At 41.2% G+C, this 16557-nt stretch overlaps 1 protein-coding gene across 6 annotated transcripts in view; it reads right to left on the bottom strand.

Annotated features, from left to right (window-relative positions):
* Positions 1-16557, bottom strand: part of FAT3 (FAT atypical cadherin 3) — a 613920-nt gene that overhangs the window by 323189 nt on the left and 274174 nt on the right. For all 6 annotated transcript variants that reach the window (XM_031460537.2, XM_064492802.1, XM_031460538.2 and 3 more), the window contains one exon: positions 10574-10888. In XM_031460537.2, coding sequence (XP_031316397.2) covers positions 10574-10888 — 315 coding nt within the window. The remainder of the gene's footprint in view (positions 1-10573; positions 10889-16557) is intronic.

Genomic DNA, 16557 nt, shown 5'->3' with positions numbered 1-16557 from the left:
GGACTGGACTAAAATCTGAATAACTCAACTACAACCACTAGTGCTCTTCCTGAAGCATTTTTTCTTCCTGGGAAGTAGAAATATCTAACATGGGAAGAGAGGTTTCTAGGACCCTGAGAAGAGGACTCCCTCTTCAGCTCCATCACAGTCCACTTTTCAGCCACAACTTAATTTAAATGACCATATGTATGGAAGTCAATACAGCAGACAGACACAATCTTACGAGATGAAACTTAATGAACCTACTTGGTAAAGTGTTATACTTACCTGTAGTTTGAAAACATCAACAGCCTAAGGCCTTAATTGTACAATGTGGATGCCAAATTAGCTAAAATAAACTCCATACACATGAAGACAGTATCATTTTACATTTATTGAGCGTTTACTAATGCTAAATACTTTTTAAAGTACTTTGCATATACGTCAGTTCATCTAATCTTGATGGCAAGCCAATTCATTAGTTACTGTAATTATCCTCATTTTCAAAGAGAAGTAAACTGAAGCCCAGAGAGGTTAAGTAAAGTACCCAACACCACACAGCAAAGAAGTGGTAGAGCTGGGATTCAAATGCAAAGACATCGGATTCCAGGGTCCAAGCTTTTGAACACTGCTCCATGAGGCTTCTCTCCTCCCAGTGTTACTCTGAAGCCTGACTATGACAATAAATGACAAAGGGCTAAACAAACATTTCTTGTTGTCCTACTAAGTCATGAGACTGCTATCAATAACCACAGGTTGTCTTTGTATTTTTTTTAATAAATTTATTTTAATGGAGGTACTAGGGGTTGAACCCAGGACCTCGTGCATGCTAAGGACATACTCTGTCACTAAGCTATACCACCCTCTACCCCAGTTTTGTAATTTTACTATTAGATTTCCATATGCTTTCCTACAATGATCAACATCAATGGGAATAAAAAGAATAGATTTTTAAAACATTTGTACATTTTCACCAGAACGTCAAGAAGCTAGGAACAAAGCCCTTTAAAGATGACAGCGAATGCCAAGACCAGAATATAAAGTGGTAACAATACTACAGTGGACTTTGGGCTCTGAAGGTCAATGGTGAAACTATACACTTCCTCCTGTAGTTACTTTTCAGGTAGAAACTTTCAGTGCTTTGAAAGACAAGTGCTTCCGGAGAATTTAAAGGACTGAAAAATGACAAAATAAACGAGACTCTGATGCGATCCTGCTTTATGAAGCACACTGAGTGACACACAATAGTACCTTCCACGTGGCCTTGTGCCTGATGTAAAAATCCTCTCACCTGAGAGCATCATCCACAGATGAGTTTTCAGGAGTCCTGAAATGATGACAGCCACTGCGTGTCACACAAGTCTCTGTCAAATCCCCCATCCCTTTTAGAACTTCCCAGACAGTTCAACTTAACTAGATGATGAGTACTGCAAAACAAACCAAAAATGAGCTATCTAAAGCCAGGATTAACTAGTGCAAAAGCTGCTAAATTCTTTACATTTGGCCTGGTAAGAAGAGCACTGTACTACAAGTCGTTGGTTCTGCCAACTACCTTTACTCCCTTAGGAGAACTGAACCCTCCCAGCCGTACCCGGGGGACTGTGCCGCGTACTGGTCTCCGAGGGCAGCTCAGCCTGCCAGTCCGCACCCTGAGCACAGCCTGCATTTGTTTCCGAGGGCTGCCATCACAGAGTACCACAAACTGGGTGGCTGAACATGACAGAAATTGATTCTCACACAGTTCTGAAAGCCAGAGGTTGAAAACCAGGGTGTCAGCCAGGCCATGCCCCCTCTGAAGGCTCTAGGGGGGTATCCTTCGTTGTCATTTCCTGGCTTCCGGTGGATGCTAATAATCCTTAGCACTCCTTGGCTTGTAGCAGCAGACCTTCAATCTCTGCCTCTATCTCCCCATAGTGCCTTCCCTCCATGTCTGTGTCTTCATGTTCAAATTTCCCTCTTCTAATAAAGACAACAGGCACTGAATTACGGGCCACCTTCATGCAATAAGACCTCATTTTAATGTGATGACATCCACAAAAACCTTATTTCTAAATAAAGTCAGTCCATAGGTACAAGGAAATTAAGACATCAACATGCTTATTGGGGGGGACACAATTCAACCTCTGAATACCTGCAAAACAGAGAGTGCGCGTACCATCACCTGAAAGAATTCTCTGAGCATCAGGTCCGCGGGTCATTAATATGTTCATTGAGCTGCTCAGGGTTTTACATTCAATAGTGTCTGTCTTCAGCTTTGGGGACCATTAATCAGACCAACCCCAGCTCTGCACTAACCAGCTGGGTGACCTTGGGCAAGTCACCGAGGTGCCCAGAGGCCCAGTTTCTCCCCAAGACTGTGGTGACAGCTCAAGTCGCTAATATGTGAAAACACCAGCATGGCTGGGCACAGAGCAGACCTGCGCTCTGGCTTAAGGTTCCTTTCCCCACTTTCCCAGCAGCCTTGGGAGGGAGGGAGGGACACACACCACAGAGAATCCTGGAGTCTCCCTCACAATGTCCTGGAACAATGAAGAGAGGCGGGCAGGGGTTTCAATTAAAATTCACTGTTTCTCTCAGAACAGAAGAAAGTAATAAACCAATGCAGTAAATTACTGCTGTGGAATTAATGCCCAGATAGAGGAAATAAAAGAGAAATTTATGAGCTTAATCAATCTCTTTTTTTCATATATATACATACCTCCATCATCTGCTTTATTTATGTGACTCTCTCACCCTCCCAAATAATTTTCAGTAATTCCCAGCAGCGGCTACGCCTGCAGCTGAGCCCCAAGGGCAGGCTGGGTACCTACCGGGTATCAGGGAACACCCCCTCCCCCCACTCCTCCCCAGCCCTCCTCCGCGGGCTGGAGGACACGCACAGCATGGAGGCGCCAGCAATAGCACCAGCCACACAGAATGCGCAGCATCCATCCCTTCTGGAGGTGCCTCTGAGCTACCTGCGCGCTCAGGGCTGGTTCCCAGCCAGGCAGCAGCAGCATCCTTCTCCTCGCCAGCTCCTGCCTGCTCAGTCTTCTCTCCCTTTTACCCAACTTCCCCGTATCTGCCTATAATTCAGTTTTATAAAAGTCAGCACCTGAAAATCCTTTTCCAAGTAACAGTAGTAATAAAACTCAAAGATCCGAATCTGTTTCTCACGAATGCCGTTGCCTAACTGGCAACCCTATCCGTCGAACCTTGATTTAATGTTGGGGTCAAAGTTTTCCTTCTTATTACTGATGGTGGCACCAGTTCTCACTTAACAAAGCCTTTACGATCCTATAGTATAACCAAAGATGGTGATTTGGGACACCAGTCTAAGTCCCCACGAATCTACCACTTCCCTGGGGCTTGTAAATGATCATGGAATACATACAAGGCATGCCAAAGACCTCAGAGAGACTTAATCTAGATGCTTGAGTTCAGAATCCCCAACTGAGGGCAAAAGGATTTTTTTCCCCGTTTTCATCCACCTTTATTCCAGGGAAGAAACAATCCACATATTTATCCATCAGAAGGCTGACATTAAGCAGGAACAGGATTTGGAACTGCTGAAGGAAGCCTTTCAAGGGAATAAACCCTGGCACCCTCAAAATACCTCTTGAGATGCTGTTTTCTGAAGAACGCTGTTCAAAACTGACTTTGATGAGAATTTTGTCACCACCCAAATCCTCTCCAAATACTCAGAGTTGAGGAAATGATAACTTCATTCACTTTCATTCTGTTGGGAGTTTTGTTACCATTTTGTTCTTTTTTTGCTAATGGATTTGATTTCAAATATACATAACGCCTTTAAAATACAAAGAACCTGGAGTCAGAGGGAAGTAAAGGGCAGCTTTGGACTTCTTTCTATTTTATTTTATCTATTATTCTTACGTATATATTTGCATCTACATCTATATATAGATATATGCACACAAGGACTTTTTAAATGTTAATAATACCATCACATCTCTATAATTAGTAATTCACTTTGTACAGGGTGTTTTGTTCTGGGCCATATGAAGTGAAGTCAGAAAATATTGCACATCAGTTCCATGATTCTCAGTGGGGGTAATTTTATCCCCAGGGAATGTCTGGAGATATTCTGGCTGTCACAATTAGGGGAAGGGGCGCTACTGGCATCTAGTAGAAGCTAGAGATGTCACTGAACATCTTACAATGCATAGCACAGCCCCCCTACAACAAAGACTTATCCAGTCCAAAATGTCAAAAGTACTTAAACTGAGAAACCCTGAAGTCAGTACGCCCATTCACAGCCAGTATGCAAATGAACTAAAGCCACAGGAAGGCAGAGCCAGAGTCCTGACCAGGACAGAGCGCGCTCTCCCTTGCGATGGGCTTCTTCACCAAGCCCCCTGCACCCTCAGAAGCCCCGCCCCTCTCCCCCCAGCCCACAGTTGGGAGTTGATCAAATGGGGAAAGGCACAGTCTCCCCAGAGACACAATGACAGTGCATAAAAGTTCCCTTTGTCCTTGTTCATGTGGAGCACATTCACAGGGATGCAAAGGTCACTGCTGAATTTAAATAACCTCCTGTGATAAATCTGCATGAGCCTGATTTGTTCTACTGGACTTGTTGGATTAAATGAACACAATTTAATGTTCTATAGGACAAGGGCTCCTTTCATGGCTGAAAGAAGTAGCGAGGGTGATTTACAGTTTCATACATACTCATTCGCTACATTATCTGCTTTGTGCCTGTACTTACGAATATCAACTCATCATCCAGCGGTCATTTCTACCCATTCAGGAGAATTTAGCTTTCCATTAGGAAGGAATAAGGAACAAGAGATTTCTGCCATGTTCACTCGGAAGAAGCAGAATCAATATTTGTACCCTTGTCCTTCACCTTGTGTGTTTTTTTTCTTTTTAATCTCTGTTTTTACAACATAAAGCAACGTTTCCTTCTGTTTTCCAGGAAAGGCTGTTTCTCTAAGCAGATTATCCCCAAACAGGGCTGTGCATCAACATAAGGCTTAGTTTACTTAAAATACCCGATTATTTTTCAGCACCACCGTTTTAGGAGCCATCGCTCTATTCCATAACAATAAATTAGTATCAAATGTTTGCTTTTTCATTAAAGTAGTTCTGAATTCCACTTAGTAACAATTTCTGCATAATTCTACACATTTGGAAATAATAAAAGTGTATCTAATCACTACTATAACCCAGATTTTATTAACCACAAGTCTTAGGAAGCACGGTGTTTTTGCTCATGGACGATTAAGAGATAGGATTTTCATCTTTCTCCACTTCATAAAACAGGAAGTATGAGCAAGGATAGGAGAGTTGATTTTGGGGGTGGATATGGAGAGTGCTTTGAATTTATAGTCAGATCTCAAAATGCCAGCACTGTAAGGCAAGAGCGTATGGATAAACTATGAAGTTGGCTACCTTGTCCTCAGGTGTAACTCTAAGCACCGTGTTACCTCCCTCTTCTGTTTCTCTTTGGATACTGGAGTCTAGAGTCTTGCTAACCAAGCATTCAGGGGAGCCAGGTCAGCACCACCTAGACACTTGTTAGAAATGCAAACCGCTGAGCTCCACGCCAGGAATCTGCAGTCTCCCAAGCCTGCCAGGCGATTATCACCACCCTCCCGACCCCGGCAGTGTGCTCTAGAGTTCTCTGTCACCACCCCCCACCCCATGACACTTACCAGCTTTGTCTTATACCTTATACCAAGAGGCAAGATGGTTCTATCTGGAGTTGATTAAAAACCTAATGATATCCAGTATTTTATAATTATCCTTCCTGTTTTAATAGGAAGAAGTGTCTAAATCCAGGGGAATCAATTGTTAAGGGTAAGATTCAAGGTAGTCCTCTAGCAGACATGGTTTTGAAGAGAATCTCTTTTTTTTTTTTCAACTTCCCGGAGAAGAGGAGAGAGCAGCCGGACTTTCTGCACATAAGCACACTTCGGCCAGGTTAATCCCAAGGCGCTCACAGAAAGCGAAAGAGTGCTAGCTGGGCCTCGCCTCCGCTCACACACGGGTGCAGATGCCTGCGGCCAGGCCATGGGCCAAAGAGCGACATCACAGCTGCAGGACAAATTTCTGAAAGCCCATGCCCCGAACAGTCAACCATCCAAAGATCTTGATTAAGGAAGGTTCACATTCACAGACACAGGCTCTCACCACAGCATATGCTAATCTGGGATCTATGTCTAACAGAGGCAAAGGAAAGAAGAAAGGGATCTCTCTTAGGTATTTTTTTTCCTCTAAAAAAATTACTTTACTAGGCCTCTCAGAAGGAAGATATAAAACCCAAGGCTTTAAAAAATCTAAATATCATCAAAGAGAAAAGCAATGTGCATAATTGCTACTTCTAAAATCTTCCGACACTCCAGACATTTATGAATCTTTAAAAATTTTTTTTCTAAGGATATAAAGTCTCTCAAACTAGTTCAAGCAGCAACGGATGGCCTTTCAAGGTCAGCTTCACGTGTTATAGTCCCTGGGTAATCCTCTCGCTTGTCTCTTAGCAGACTGACCCAAGCTTCAGGGCCCACTCCAGGCCTGCAAATTCCTCACACCATCCTCTCTTACTCCCACTGGCACTGAACTCTGCCCTGCTCAGACATGTTACCCTCTTTGTAGCTTATATTCCACAGAGTTTGACCCTTTATTTTTTTTTATAAACTGCCTTACGCTTTTGCTAAAGTACATCATATGTGTGATGGTCCAATTTTTCCCATGAGAACATATATATATATATATATATATATATATATATATATATATATATACACACACACATACACATACACATATATATATGTATATTATAACTGAATCACTTTGCTGTACACCTGAAACTAACACAACATTGGACATCAACTACGGTTCAAAAAAAAAAAAAGAAAAGGACAGTGAGGTTGGGGAGCAGTATGCTTTCAACTTACCCAAACTTGACTCTAGTCGGGAATACAGGATGATTAATAATAACAACAACATTTATTGAGTGTTCTGCTAAATTCTGGTATGCTGGCACTGGGCTAAATGGTTTCCATACTGCAGACATGACTAAAATAAACATTCTGAAATCCTAAAGGAAATTCCCACACCTGTTCCCCAATTTAGCCTGTATGGCCAATCAGCGGCCAGCTAGGGTTTCATCCCAAGTGCTGGAAGGAAGCATCTGAGTTCCTGCTCACCCAAAGAGACAGGTGACCACCAGCCCACTGGGTGTCTCCCATTCAGAACATGTGGGTAGGGCTCCAGTTACTGACTAGCAAAGGCAGGCACAGGCAAGGAAGCTGCTTTTGATTGAAATCAACTGCTCAGCCTGGAATTAATCAAGGGTCCCCCATACAGGCTAGAAAGGACCTCAGAGCATTACAGCTTTTGTTTTCCTTCTTAAACCACAGGAATTACTGAAGAGAGTCCACAGACTACTGACTCTAAGTGATTTTAGGTCTGGTAGAAAAAAAAAACAACACAAATAGTTCTTTAGGTAGAGAACAGAGCGTTCAATAGAGAAATTACTCTCCCTTCTAGGTCCAGGACATCTGTTATCTGCTGCAAGCCGTGGCCCATAAGTATTGACATTACTCAGGTTTGCATTAATCATTTTAATCCTTATTTATTATGTAGCACATTGCCAAAGCAAAACGAAACTCTACAAATTTCAGCTCTACCGCAGAGGAAGGAATGAAAGGTCAGTTTACTGGAGTCCACATCCAGTTGGAAAAACTAAAGCATAAATCTTACCTAAATATACCAGTTAGGTATGCCTCCCTCTTCCTTCCTGAAAAATGTTACATTAACATAACTCTTGCAGACAAAGGACTTTAGAGGGACAGGAAGAAATGCCAAAAATTAAAGCATCTCTTTAGAGAGTGTGTTGAGTTGGCTGCAAGTTGCTTCATTGGCAGCAGCACACGCAGAGCATCGAGCTTAACAAGAATTAACACCAGGCCGTGGTTCTGCAAACTCCACAGAAACGGCCACAGTAACACCATGGTTCTTACAGAGCTTTGTAGTTTACCGACAGCCTTCAAACACATCGACATTCAGTCTTCAAAAGCAACCCCTATGAAGTAAGCAAGGGCATTTTCATTTTCTAGATAAGAATCTGAGGTCCAAGAAGATTAAACGATGCGCCTGTAACCAGAGGCACAGCAGTCAGGATGGGGTATCAACTTCCTCTGCAGAGTTTCAATGTGTTAGGCACTGTGAAAAGGAGCCCTACATCCCTTGCAGCAATCCTTTCTCACTAACAACTGAATTTCAGAGACATTCAATAACTTGCCCAAGCTGACAAAGCTCAGGGACGTCTGATTTAGCCTGTGTTTCCCTGCTGTGGTTGATGGTGTTTCCCAATTCGAAGTACAGAGCAAGGATTTGAGAACCAGGTTTCCCAATCCCAAATGTTACCTCCTCCATGAAGCACTCCCTGACCACCACTCCCGCCAACTCCAAATTGAGTGAAACTCCTCCACCACAATCAATTATTGTACTCTTTCACTGTATCACAAATATTGTTGTTTTGTTAATTTCACATAACTTTGGGTCTCTGAGAGGCTTGCACCATCTCTTAAGTTTATAACTACTTCTTAGATCTTGTTTGGAAGCTACTAACTATGATAAATGCTTGGTGAGTGACTCAGTGGATAAACAAAATCCAGGGTCATCTTACCGTGTGTCTGAGAATTATAAAATGTGCTATGTATCCTTGAAGAATTTTATATTAGAAAAGTTGGTCTAAAATGCTATTCCTGGTATAAATCATTTTTAAAAAATCTATGGCAAGGGCAGAGAACCTATAAATATGATTAAGGCTTTTATTATGCAGTATAGGCCAAATTTCAATATACAGGGGTCTCTGAAAATTCATGTGCAAACGTGTCAAGGCTGTATAAAAGACAGCTTTAGTTACACGAGTCTACATGTTCTTCTCTGTAAATACCATGCAGTCTATGGTCTTCACCATTAACCCAAATTCTTCCCTGTGACATTTATTCTTTCTTTAATTTCAGCCATGAGTGGAGGAAGAGGCCAGCTGACATCACGCTGGCATGGTGACTTTTAACTTACCAAACAGAGAGCGCTGTGTTCACTCTTAGTGATGCGGGTGCCAACGGACTCCAGAGGGAGGACTGGGATCTGACTGGGGTGTTTCAGATTCTGCAGGTGCTGAGAAACGTGAGGATGTCTGTGTCCTTAACTTCCTCCCTGGGACTTTTTTTTGTCTTTGTTCTTTCTCCCTCTTGACTTACTAAGGTGTATGAAGTCATTTCTCTGTCATCACACTACATGGAGCTCTTGGCTATAGTGAGAAGTGAAGCAGGAGGGGCTGCCCAGCCCAGCTCAGGGGGCCCTCAAGTTCATGGGTAGCCTCCCCTCCTTCATGGGGCACCGAAAGGATGGGCTGGGCTCCAGTTCTCTGAGTCTTCTCCTTCAGGGTCAAGTAGGCCTGAATCAGACACCTGAGACCTGATCACCACATTCTTCTAATGATATGAGAGGCAGATTGTGATTCAACACTGTTCAAATATTAAACTCTGCTTAACAAAATGACTGACCCAATCATAATTAGAAAAGTCAATAGTTTCCCACAAAACTTGCCATTCTCTTCAAATTATGTTAATGGGAATCCGGCATTTACAAAATGCTTGGGGCCGATTGTCTATTCCAACAGTAACAAACACGGGCAGGAGAAATAACCATCAAATCAATCAGGATTTTGTTAGGAAAGTTGGGCAGGTCTCCATCAACAAATACCAATCACCTGTTCTAACTTTTGACCAGCATCAACCCACTTGCTCAGCTTGAAATAGCAACAGCATCTTTTTTTACATTCTTCTGGATTTAATTAATTAAAACTCTGTCCATCACAGCTCTCACTGAGTGTTAGATCTAAAAGAGGCAAATCACAAGAAAGCGATGACCTTCTGAGATTTACTCTACAAAATATCTTTTTTTCCAGTGTATGTACTTGTCTCAGAATGCATTCAACCAAACTCCACACCTACCTTTTCTGATCTTCAGTCAACAGATTAAGTTTTCAGTGAAATCTCTAGGAACCTTTTAAGCAAAACCCCAGAAAATTAAAACTTTGTATGTTTGATGTAAAGATTTAGTTACTAGAAGTTCTTCTAAACATTGATACTTCATTGGTGGGTAGTATGGAAATCGCAAAAAATCTGGGGCTTAAAGTTAAGTCTCTAAGGTGTTTCTTTACAGCAAGCTGGACTAAGGCCAAGCAAGGGAGAAGTTCATAGAAGTAAGGATGTCACAGAGCCAGCTACCCACAGAACCCAGCCAGGCCCAGGTTACCCTCTCCCAAGTAAGAGGATGGAGGCAGCTGTGTCTCTGAATGGCCTAGGAACCACTTTCTATTATTATAAGTCAAGCAAATCTAAGGCTTCCTGTGAAAGCCTCTAATTTCTATTAGATCACATCACCTCAGTGTTAGCTGAAATTAAAACATACCAACCAGACAGGTAGAATGCTCATTTTTTCAGAAACTACCCCCAGAAGGAGGATGCTGGTCTCCATACAATAAAATAAATAAGAGGGTACAGCAATGGTCAGACTGATGAGTTTATAAGCTGAACTAATGACAAAAATACTCATACGAGCATTCACTTACCTGTTTTAATGTTGATGGCGAAAAAGTTTTGAGGATTCCCACTCGTAATCCTGTATGTCAGTTTTTCATTGGAACTGGAGTCAGGGTCCTCAGCCTGGATCTGAATGACAGATACATCCTTGGGAGAGTTTTCCATGACAGCGGGATAATAAATCGGCTCCGAGGTCAGCGGGGCATTGTCATTCACGTCTTCAATTTCAATGTAGACCTCGATAGTGGAGTAGAGCGGAACCACGCCCCGGTCTGTGGCGTACACGGTCAGCCAGTAGGACCCCGTTGTCTCTCGGTCAAGAATGTCGGCGGTGGAGATGACTCCTAAGAGAAAGCAGGGAGAGTGACTTCTGTAGCAAAACTGGAAGACGTGAAGTCAATCAATTATCCCAAATTGAGAAGGGCTGTGCTAAGGATCTTGGCATATGGGAAAAAAAAGTCCAACATTCAAAGTTGAATTAAGATGTTTCTCTCCACATCAGAACAGTATTTTCTGCAAAACCATACTAACTAGTCCTACCAATTGAGGAGTATAATTACATTCACAAACACTTTATTTGAATTTTGGGGACAGACATATCTCAACACACACAAATACACACACACATACACAAAGAGACAATTGGGAGCAGCAGGAAGAGAGTGGGCCAGCAGTCAAAACACTTCCCATGATGCATGGGAAATCAGCACACTATCATATCAACATTTCCATTTGACCTGATATTGAATTGATTTCCAATGCAACGAAAAGCTTTCCCAGGATACATTATTTTATCTGTCCATTCACAAAAATGAAAAAGACCTTTCAAATGTTCTCTTGCCTGTTGGGATGGAAAATATTTTGCATGCAGAGATAAAAGCCTCCGTCATAGTGTCTCCCTACACTTCGAATGTCACAGTTATTCCAAAAGAATCAAGAGAAGAAGCTATAAGCCACACCAGCGTACGTTCTGAACGAGCTCTAGCCCCCTCAAGAACTCTACAGAGGGCCCTAAATAAACTCTGAAACACTTTCAGAAATAATCATGGACAACATTTTAAATTAGGAGCAGAAAAATGCCTAGTCTGCTCCCTCCCACCTTTCCCATTTCATGGTTGAAACAAGCACCAACCAGGAAACTAGATAACTGCTGGAAAAACGAAAGAGAAAACACAGAGCTCTAATCTTTACAGCCCTCACCCCAGTCACCAGGCTATAGAAACTTACTACAGGGACTCGTAAGCACGTTCCACTGTGATGGGAAAACTCTGGGGTTCAGCTTATAAAATCTCTAAAAGTTGTCAGGATACCCACGGAAGAAGGCATGCAATTCATGGAAATCTTTCCACCCTAAAGACACCCATGGAAGGAGTCAAGAAACAGTTCCCCAAGTCTGGCCCAGATCCTCTATCCTCTGTACTCCTGTTGGACTTTGGACTGTATTCGGCACATAATTTGGCCTACAGACCTTGCATAAGCAAACTGCCAAGTATTGCACCTGGGAGGGAGGAGAGCAACTGTCCAGAAACAGTCAGGCTGGAGTAATCCAAGTTGCCTAAAATTCAGAACAACTATACTATTCAAAGGGAGATAGCCCAACTGGTGTTGAAGTTTCAGCTCTCATTATCCACCAAAAAGCCCTGCACGATGTTATGCCATGCAGCAAAAGATCATCTTAAATCTTCTGAATGGAAATGCGTAAAACCTAATGAGCGCCTGTAGGTTCACAGTTGATACCCATGTGGCATTAGAAGAGTCAATAGCAGATAATAGGGCAGGAAGGAAAAAGGGAAGCGTAAAACATAACGATTATAAACATAATGCTATGTGTCCACTGTCTGAATGAATTAACAGGCAGCCTTATTATCTGGGTTGAGACAGAGTAGAAAGGCAACATGGCTGTAAGGTCCAGAGAAGGCTCTGAGGGATGGAGAGCTGGCCAGGTGTGAGCCCATCTATGAGCACAGGGCACAGGCCTGTCAAAGACACCATGGGCAGTCTTGTGGAACACTCACAGGAGTCACAGCCATGAGCCACCATGCAGACATGTGGTGCTGCCTCACAGAACTGTAGCCTTCAAGTGAGAGGATGGTCAAGTGACAGGAGATCCAGCTGTCTCTGGAATGGAGACAAAGAGTAGGCAGGCAGGATCTGGGATGTGAGATACAGGTGGCAAAAAAGGTTCTAAAGGCTCTGGGAAACACCTCTTGCACGGGAGCTGTCAATTCCACTAAAAAGCATCTACTAGACTCAATGCTGGTCCTTGAAGGAACAGAGATAAAGGAGAAGGGATCTCTGTCTTCAAGGGACTCACAGGCTTGCTGAGAAGGCAGATCTCCAATGAGGAGATCCACACGGAAGGGATGACTGCACAGCCAACAGCCAGGAGGACTCAGTCTCCTCTGGTTCAGACTGATGTAGTGGGAAGGGCGAAGAACCTAGTACCAGAAGTGGGTGGGAGGCCGGTAAAGAAGTATTTACCGAGTGTTTCTAATGTGCTCTGAGGCTTGCAACACAACTTCCCTATAATGTAAGCTTTATTATTCTCTCTTATAAATGAGGGCATCAAGTCATAAATCTGAGTAGGTAACTTGTCCAAGATCACAGGGCGAGTCATAGAACCCAGGTCTGTCTGCCTCGAATGTTCCAGTTTCCATTACTTACTACCTCTCTGACCCTGGACAAGGTGTTTAAACCAAGCAAACCTAGTTTTAGTACCAATGTCTCAGTACTGTGGCAATCATGTAATTAAATGTATGCCAAGAATTTGGCAAAATGCTTGCAAAATAGTAGATGCTGAGTATATGTTAAATCGACATGAATAAAAAGCAATACCAAAAGCCTTGTAAATAGTAACCACACCTAAAGCAAGGGGTAATCTTAAGAGGAGAGAAGTTGGGATGGAATGTCTTGTTAGGTATTTTTTTTCTTCTCAGGTCATGTGGCATTCTTGCGTAGTCTTTGTGACTTGCTCATGATATCTTTTCATGAAAATATCTGGCCTGTTTGGGCAATAGCAAAGTAAGTCCACTAAAAAAGAGAATTTAACTCAATAAGCACCAAAATCAAAGGAGTTAGGTCAGCTTTGTCTACCTTGCCTGATCACCCACCACGCATGCACGCACAAGCAAGCCTGCAGGTGTGCGCGCACGCACATACACAGATTTGCAGTCACAGAATGGGTCTGTGATCCCTGGAAGTCACTTAAATCTCTTTTCTGGCACCCGTCAAACTGGGAGATGGTATATTACAGGCTTTGCACATCAAATGCTTTTGAGAAGTCCTTGGATAAAAGGCATCCACTAAAGCAAATTAAAATATATGGGTGGAATTTCACTCTGTTGTTTAATGAAAGATCACACATGTCCTCTAGAAGTTAAGAGTTCTCTCTCATTAAGATAAAATATGTCTTTAGCTATATTTACTCCTTAACTAGAAGTGCAAATGAGTATCATAGAACACAGTGTTCAGACATCACTCTCATGATCCAAAAATTTGAGGACAAAATGAAAAGAATGACTCTGAAATGTGTTGACAATTATGATAAGATTCACCCAAGGCTCCATATTAATCATATTAATGCAACCAATGCCTAGTGATAGCACTTCCACACTTTCTTCACAGGTAATTATGATCCACATGGTCACAATTAAAAACGTAAATCCACATGACCTTTTCTATCAAGCAAAAACTCACTTCTGACGTTGCTCAAAGACTGCCAAAACAGTATGTCACAAGCCTTTAGCTTTGGGACAGCAATCACACATTCTCTATTACTTTTTTTTTTTCAACTGAGGTGTAACTGGTATACTATAATAAGCTATACACATTTAAAGGAAACAATTTGTAAGATTTGATACTCACAAAACCATCACCACCATTCAGATGACAAACACGACCGCTATCTCCAAAAGCCTTCTCCTTCCCATTTTTAATCCAAATAAAATGCTCTCAAATTTCCCCTACCCACAGCCAACCAGATTAGCTTAGTCACTACAGGGTAATTTGCATTTTCTAGAATTTTACAGAAATGGGTTGATACAGTATATGCTCTTTTTGTCTGGATTCTTTTAATTTCTGAGTAGTACTCCACTGCATGGTATAATAGCACAATTTTTTTTAACCATTGGCTTGCTGGACATTTAGGCTGTTTTCAGTTTTTAGATATTACAGATAAAGCTGCTACGAACATTCATATATAAGTTTCCTGTGGAAATACTTTCAATACTCGAGTAATTGCCTAGGAGCAGAATGGCTGTAGTACATTCCCAGTAGCAGTAAATGTGGAGCATTCCAGTTGTGGCATCTTGGCATGATCAGTTCCCTTAATCTCAGACATTCTAATAGGCAATTAGTGGTATATCCTCGTTTTAACCTGCATCTTCCTGATTATGTTGAGCATCTCTAGAAATGCTTATTTTCCATTTCTGTATATTCTTTGTTTTAAATATTCAACTGTTTTGTCCGTTTAAAATAATGGATTGTTTGTTTTCTTATTATTGAGTCTTGAGACTTCTTTATATATTCTGGATAAAAGTAAACATTGCAAATATTTCTTCCCAATTTGTGGCTTGTCTTTTCATTCTCCTACTTGTATCTTTTGAAGAACAGAACTTTTTAATTTTGGTGATATCCAAATTATCAATTTTCTTTTATAAATCATGCTTTCAGTGTGTAGCTAAGAAATCTTTGCCTAACCCAAGGTCACAAAGATTTTTCTCCTGTGTTTTCTTCTGGAAGTTTAGTAGTCTTAGGTTTTATATTTATATCTATCACCAATTTTGAGTTAATGTTTATATATGGTGCAAGGTACAGACCTCAGTTCATTTTTTTTTTCACATGTAGATGTTCATTGTGCCAGCCCCATTTGCTGAAAAGACTATCTTTTCTCCACTGAATTGCTTTTGCATCTTTGTCGAAAATCAGTTGATCATATGTGTATGTCTGGACTCTCCATTTTGTTTCACTGGTCTATTTGTCTATTTTTACATCAACATCACACTTTATTAATTAACACAGCTTCATAATTAGTCTTGAATCAAATCAGGAAGTGTAAGTCTTGCAATTTTGCTCTTCTTTAAAGCTGTGTGGGCTGCTCCAGATCCTCTGTGTTTCCATGTGAACTGTAAAATCAGCTTTAGAATCCATGTGATATTTGGAAAAACCTATTAGTATTTTTACTAGGATTGTATTGACTCCATAGAGCATTTTGGAAAGAACAGACGGCTTAACAAATTTGAGTCTTCTGATCCATGAAAATGGTATTTCTCTCCATTTATTTATGTTTTGTTTTATTTCTCTAAGCAATGCTTTATAGTTTCAGTATACTCATCTTGCATGACTTTTGTCAAATTTATCCCTAAGCATTTTATATTTCTGACATATGGAATTACTATTTTAATTTCAATTTCAATTTCAATTGTTTGTTGTTAGTATATAAAATACAACTGATTTTTGTATATTGACCTTGTACCTTGCAACCTTGGTACCCTTACTATTAGTTATAATAGAGTTTAAAGTAAAATTCCATAGGGTTTGCTACATAGATGATTATATTATCTCCCAAAAGCGACAATTTACAACCACTATCATCACCCCCACACGCATGACTATTTAATCATCATGTGCCTTGTACCATGATAATGGAATAAATGCATTCATCATTAAATTGTCTAAACCTCCCATCTATTCAGTAAATATTTATTAGTGCCAAGAACTCATGAGGTAGCTACTATTTTTATCCCCATATTATAGGTAAGGAAACAGAAATTTAGGTTAAGTAACTTGAGAATGATCACTCAGCCAGTACAGTAAACAGAACAGATCTCATTTTCAAAACTTAGTCTGTTGAACTTGGGACTGGTTGTTAGCCAAAACATTATATTGTCTTCTTAATCCATATACACATCAGACCCATGTAGCATTTCACGTCCAAAGAAGTTATTTTTTTCCCCTCTGATAGAGAAGTGTCATTAATCGGGCAAACAGTATTGAGTTAATATGATACTTTCCT

The sequence above is a fragment of the Camelus dromedarius genome, chromosome 12 (assembly GCF_036321535.1).
Source record: "Camelus dromedarius isolate mCamDro1 chromosome 12, mCamDro1.pat, whole genome shotgun sequence".
Taxonomy (NCBI): domain Eukaryota; kingdom Metazoa; phylum Chordata; class Mammalia; order Artiodactyla; family Camelidae; genus Camelus; species Camelus dromedarius.
Note: the sequence above shows the minus strand (reverse complement) of the source record. Positions and strands in the feature narration are given on the sequence as shown.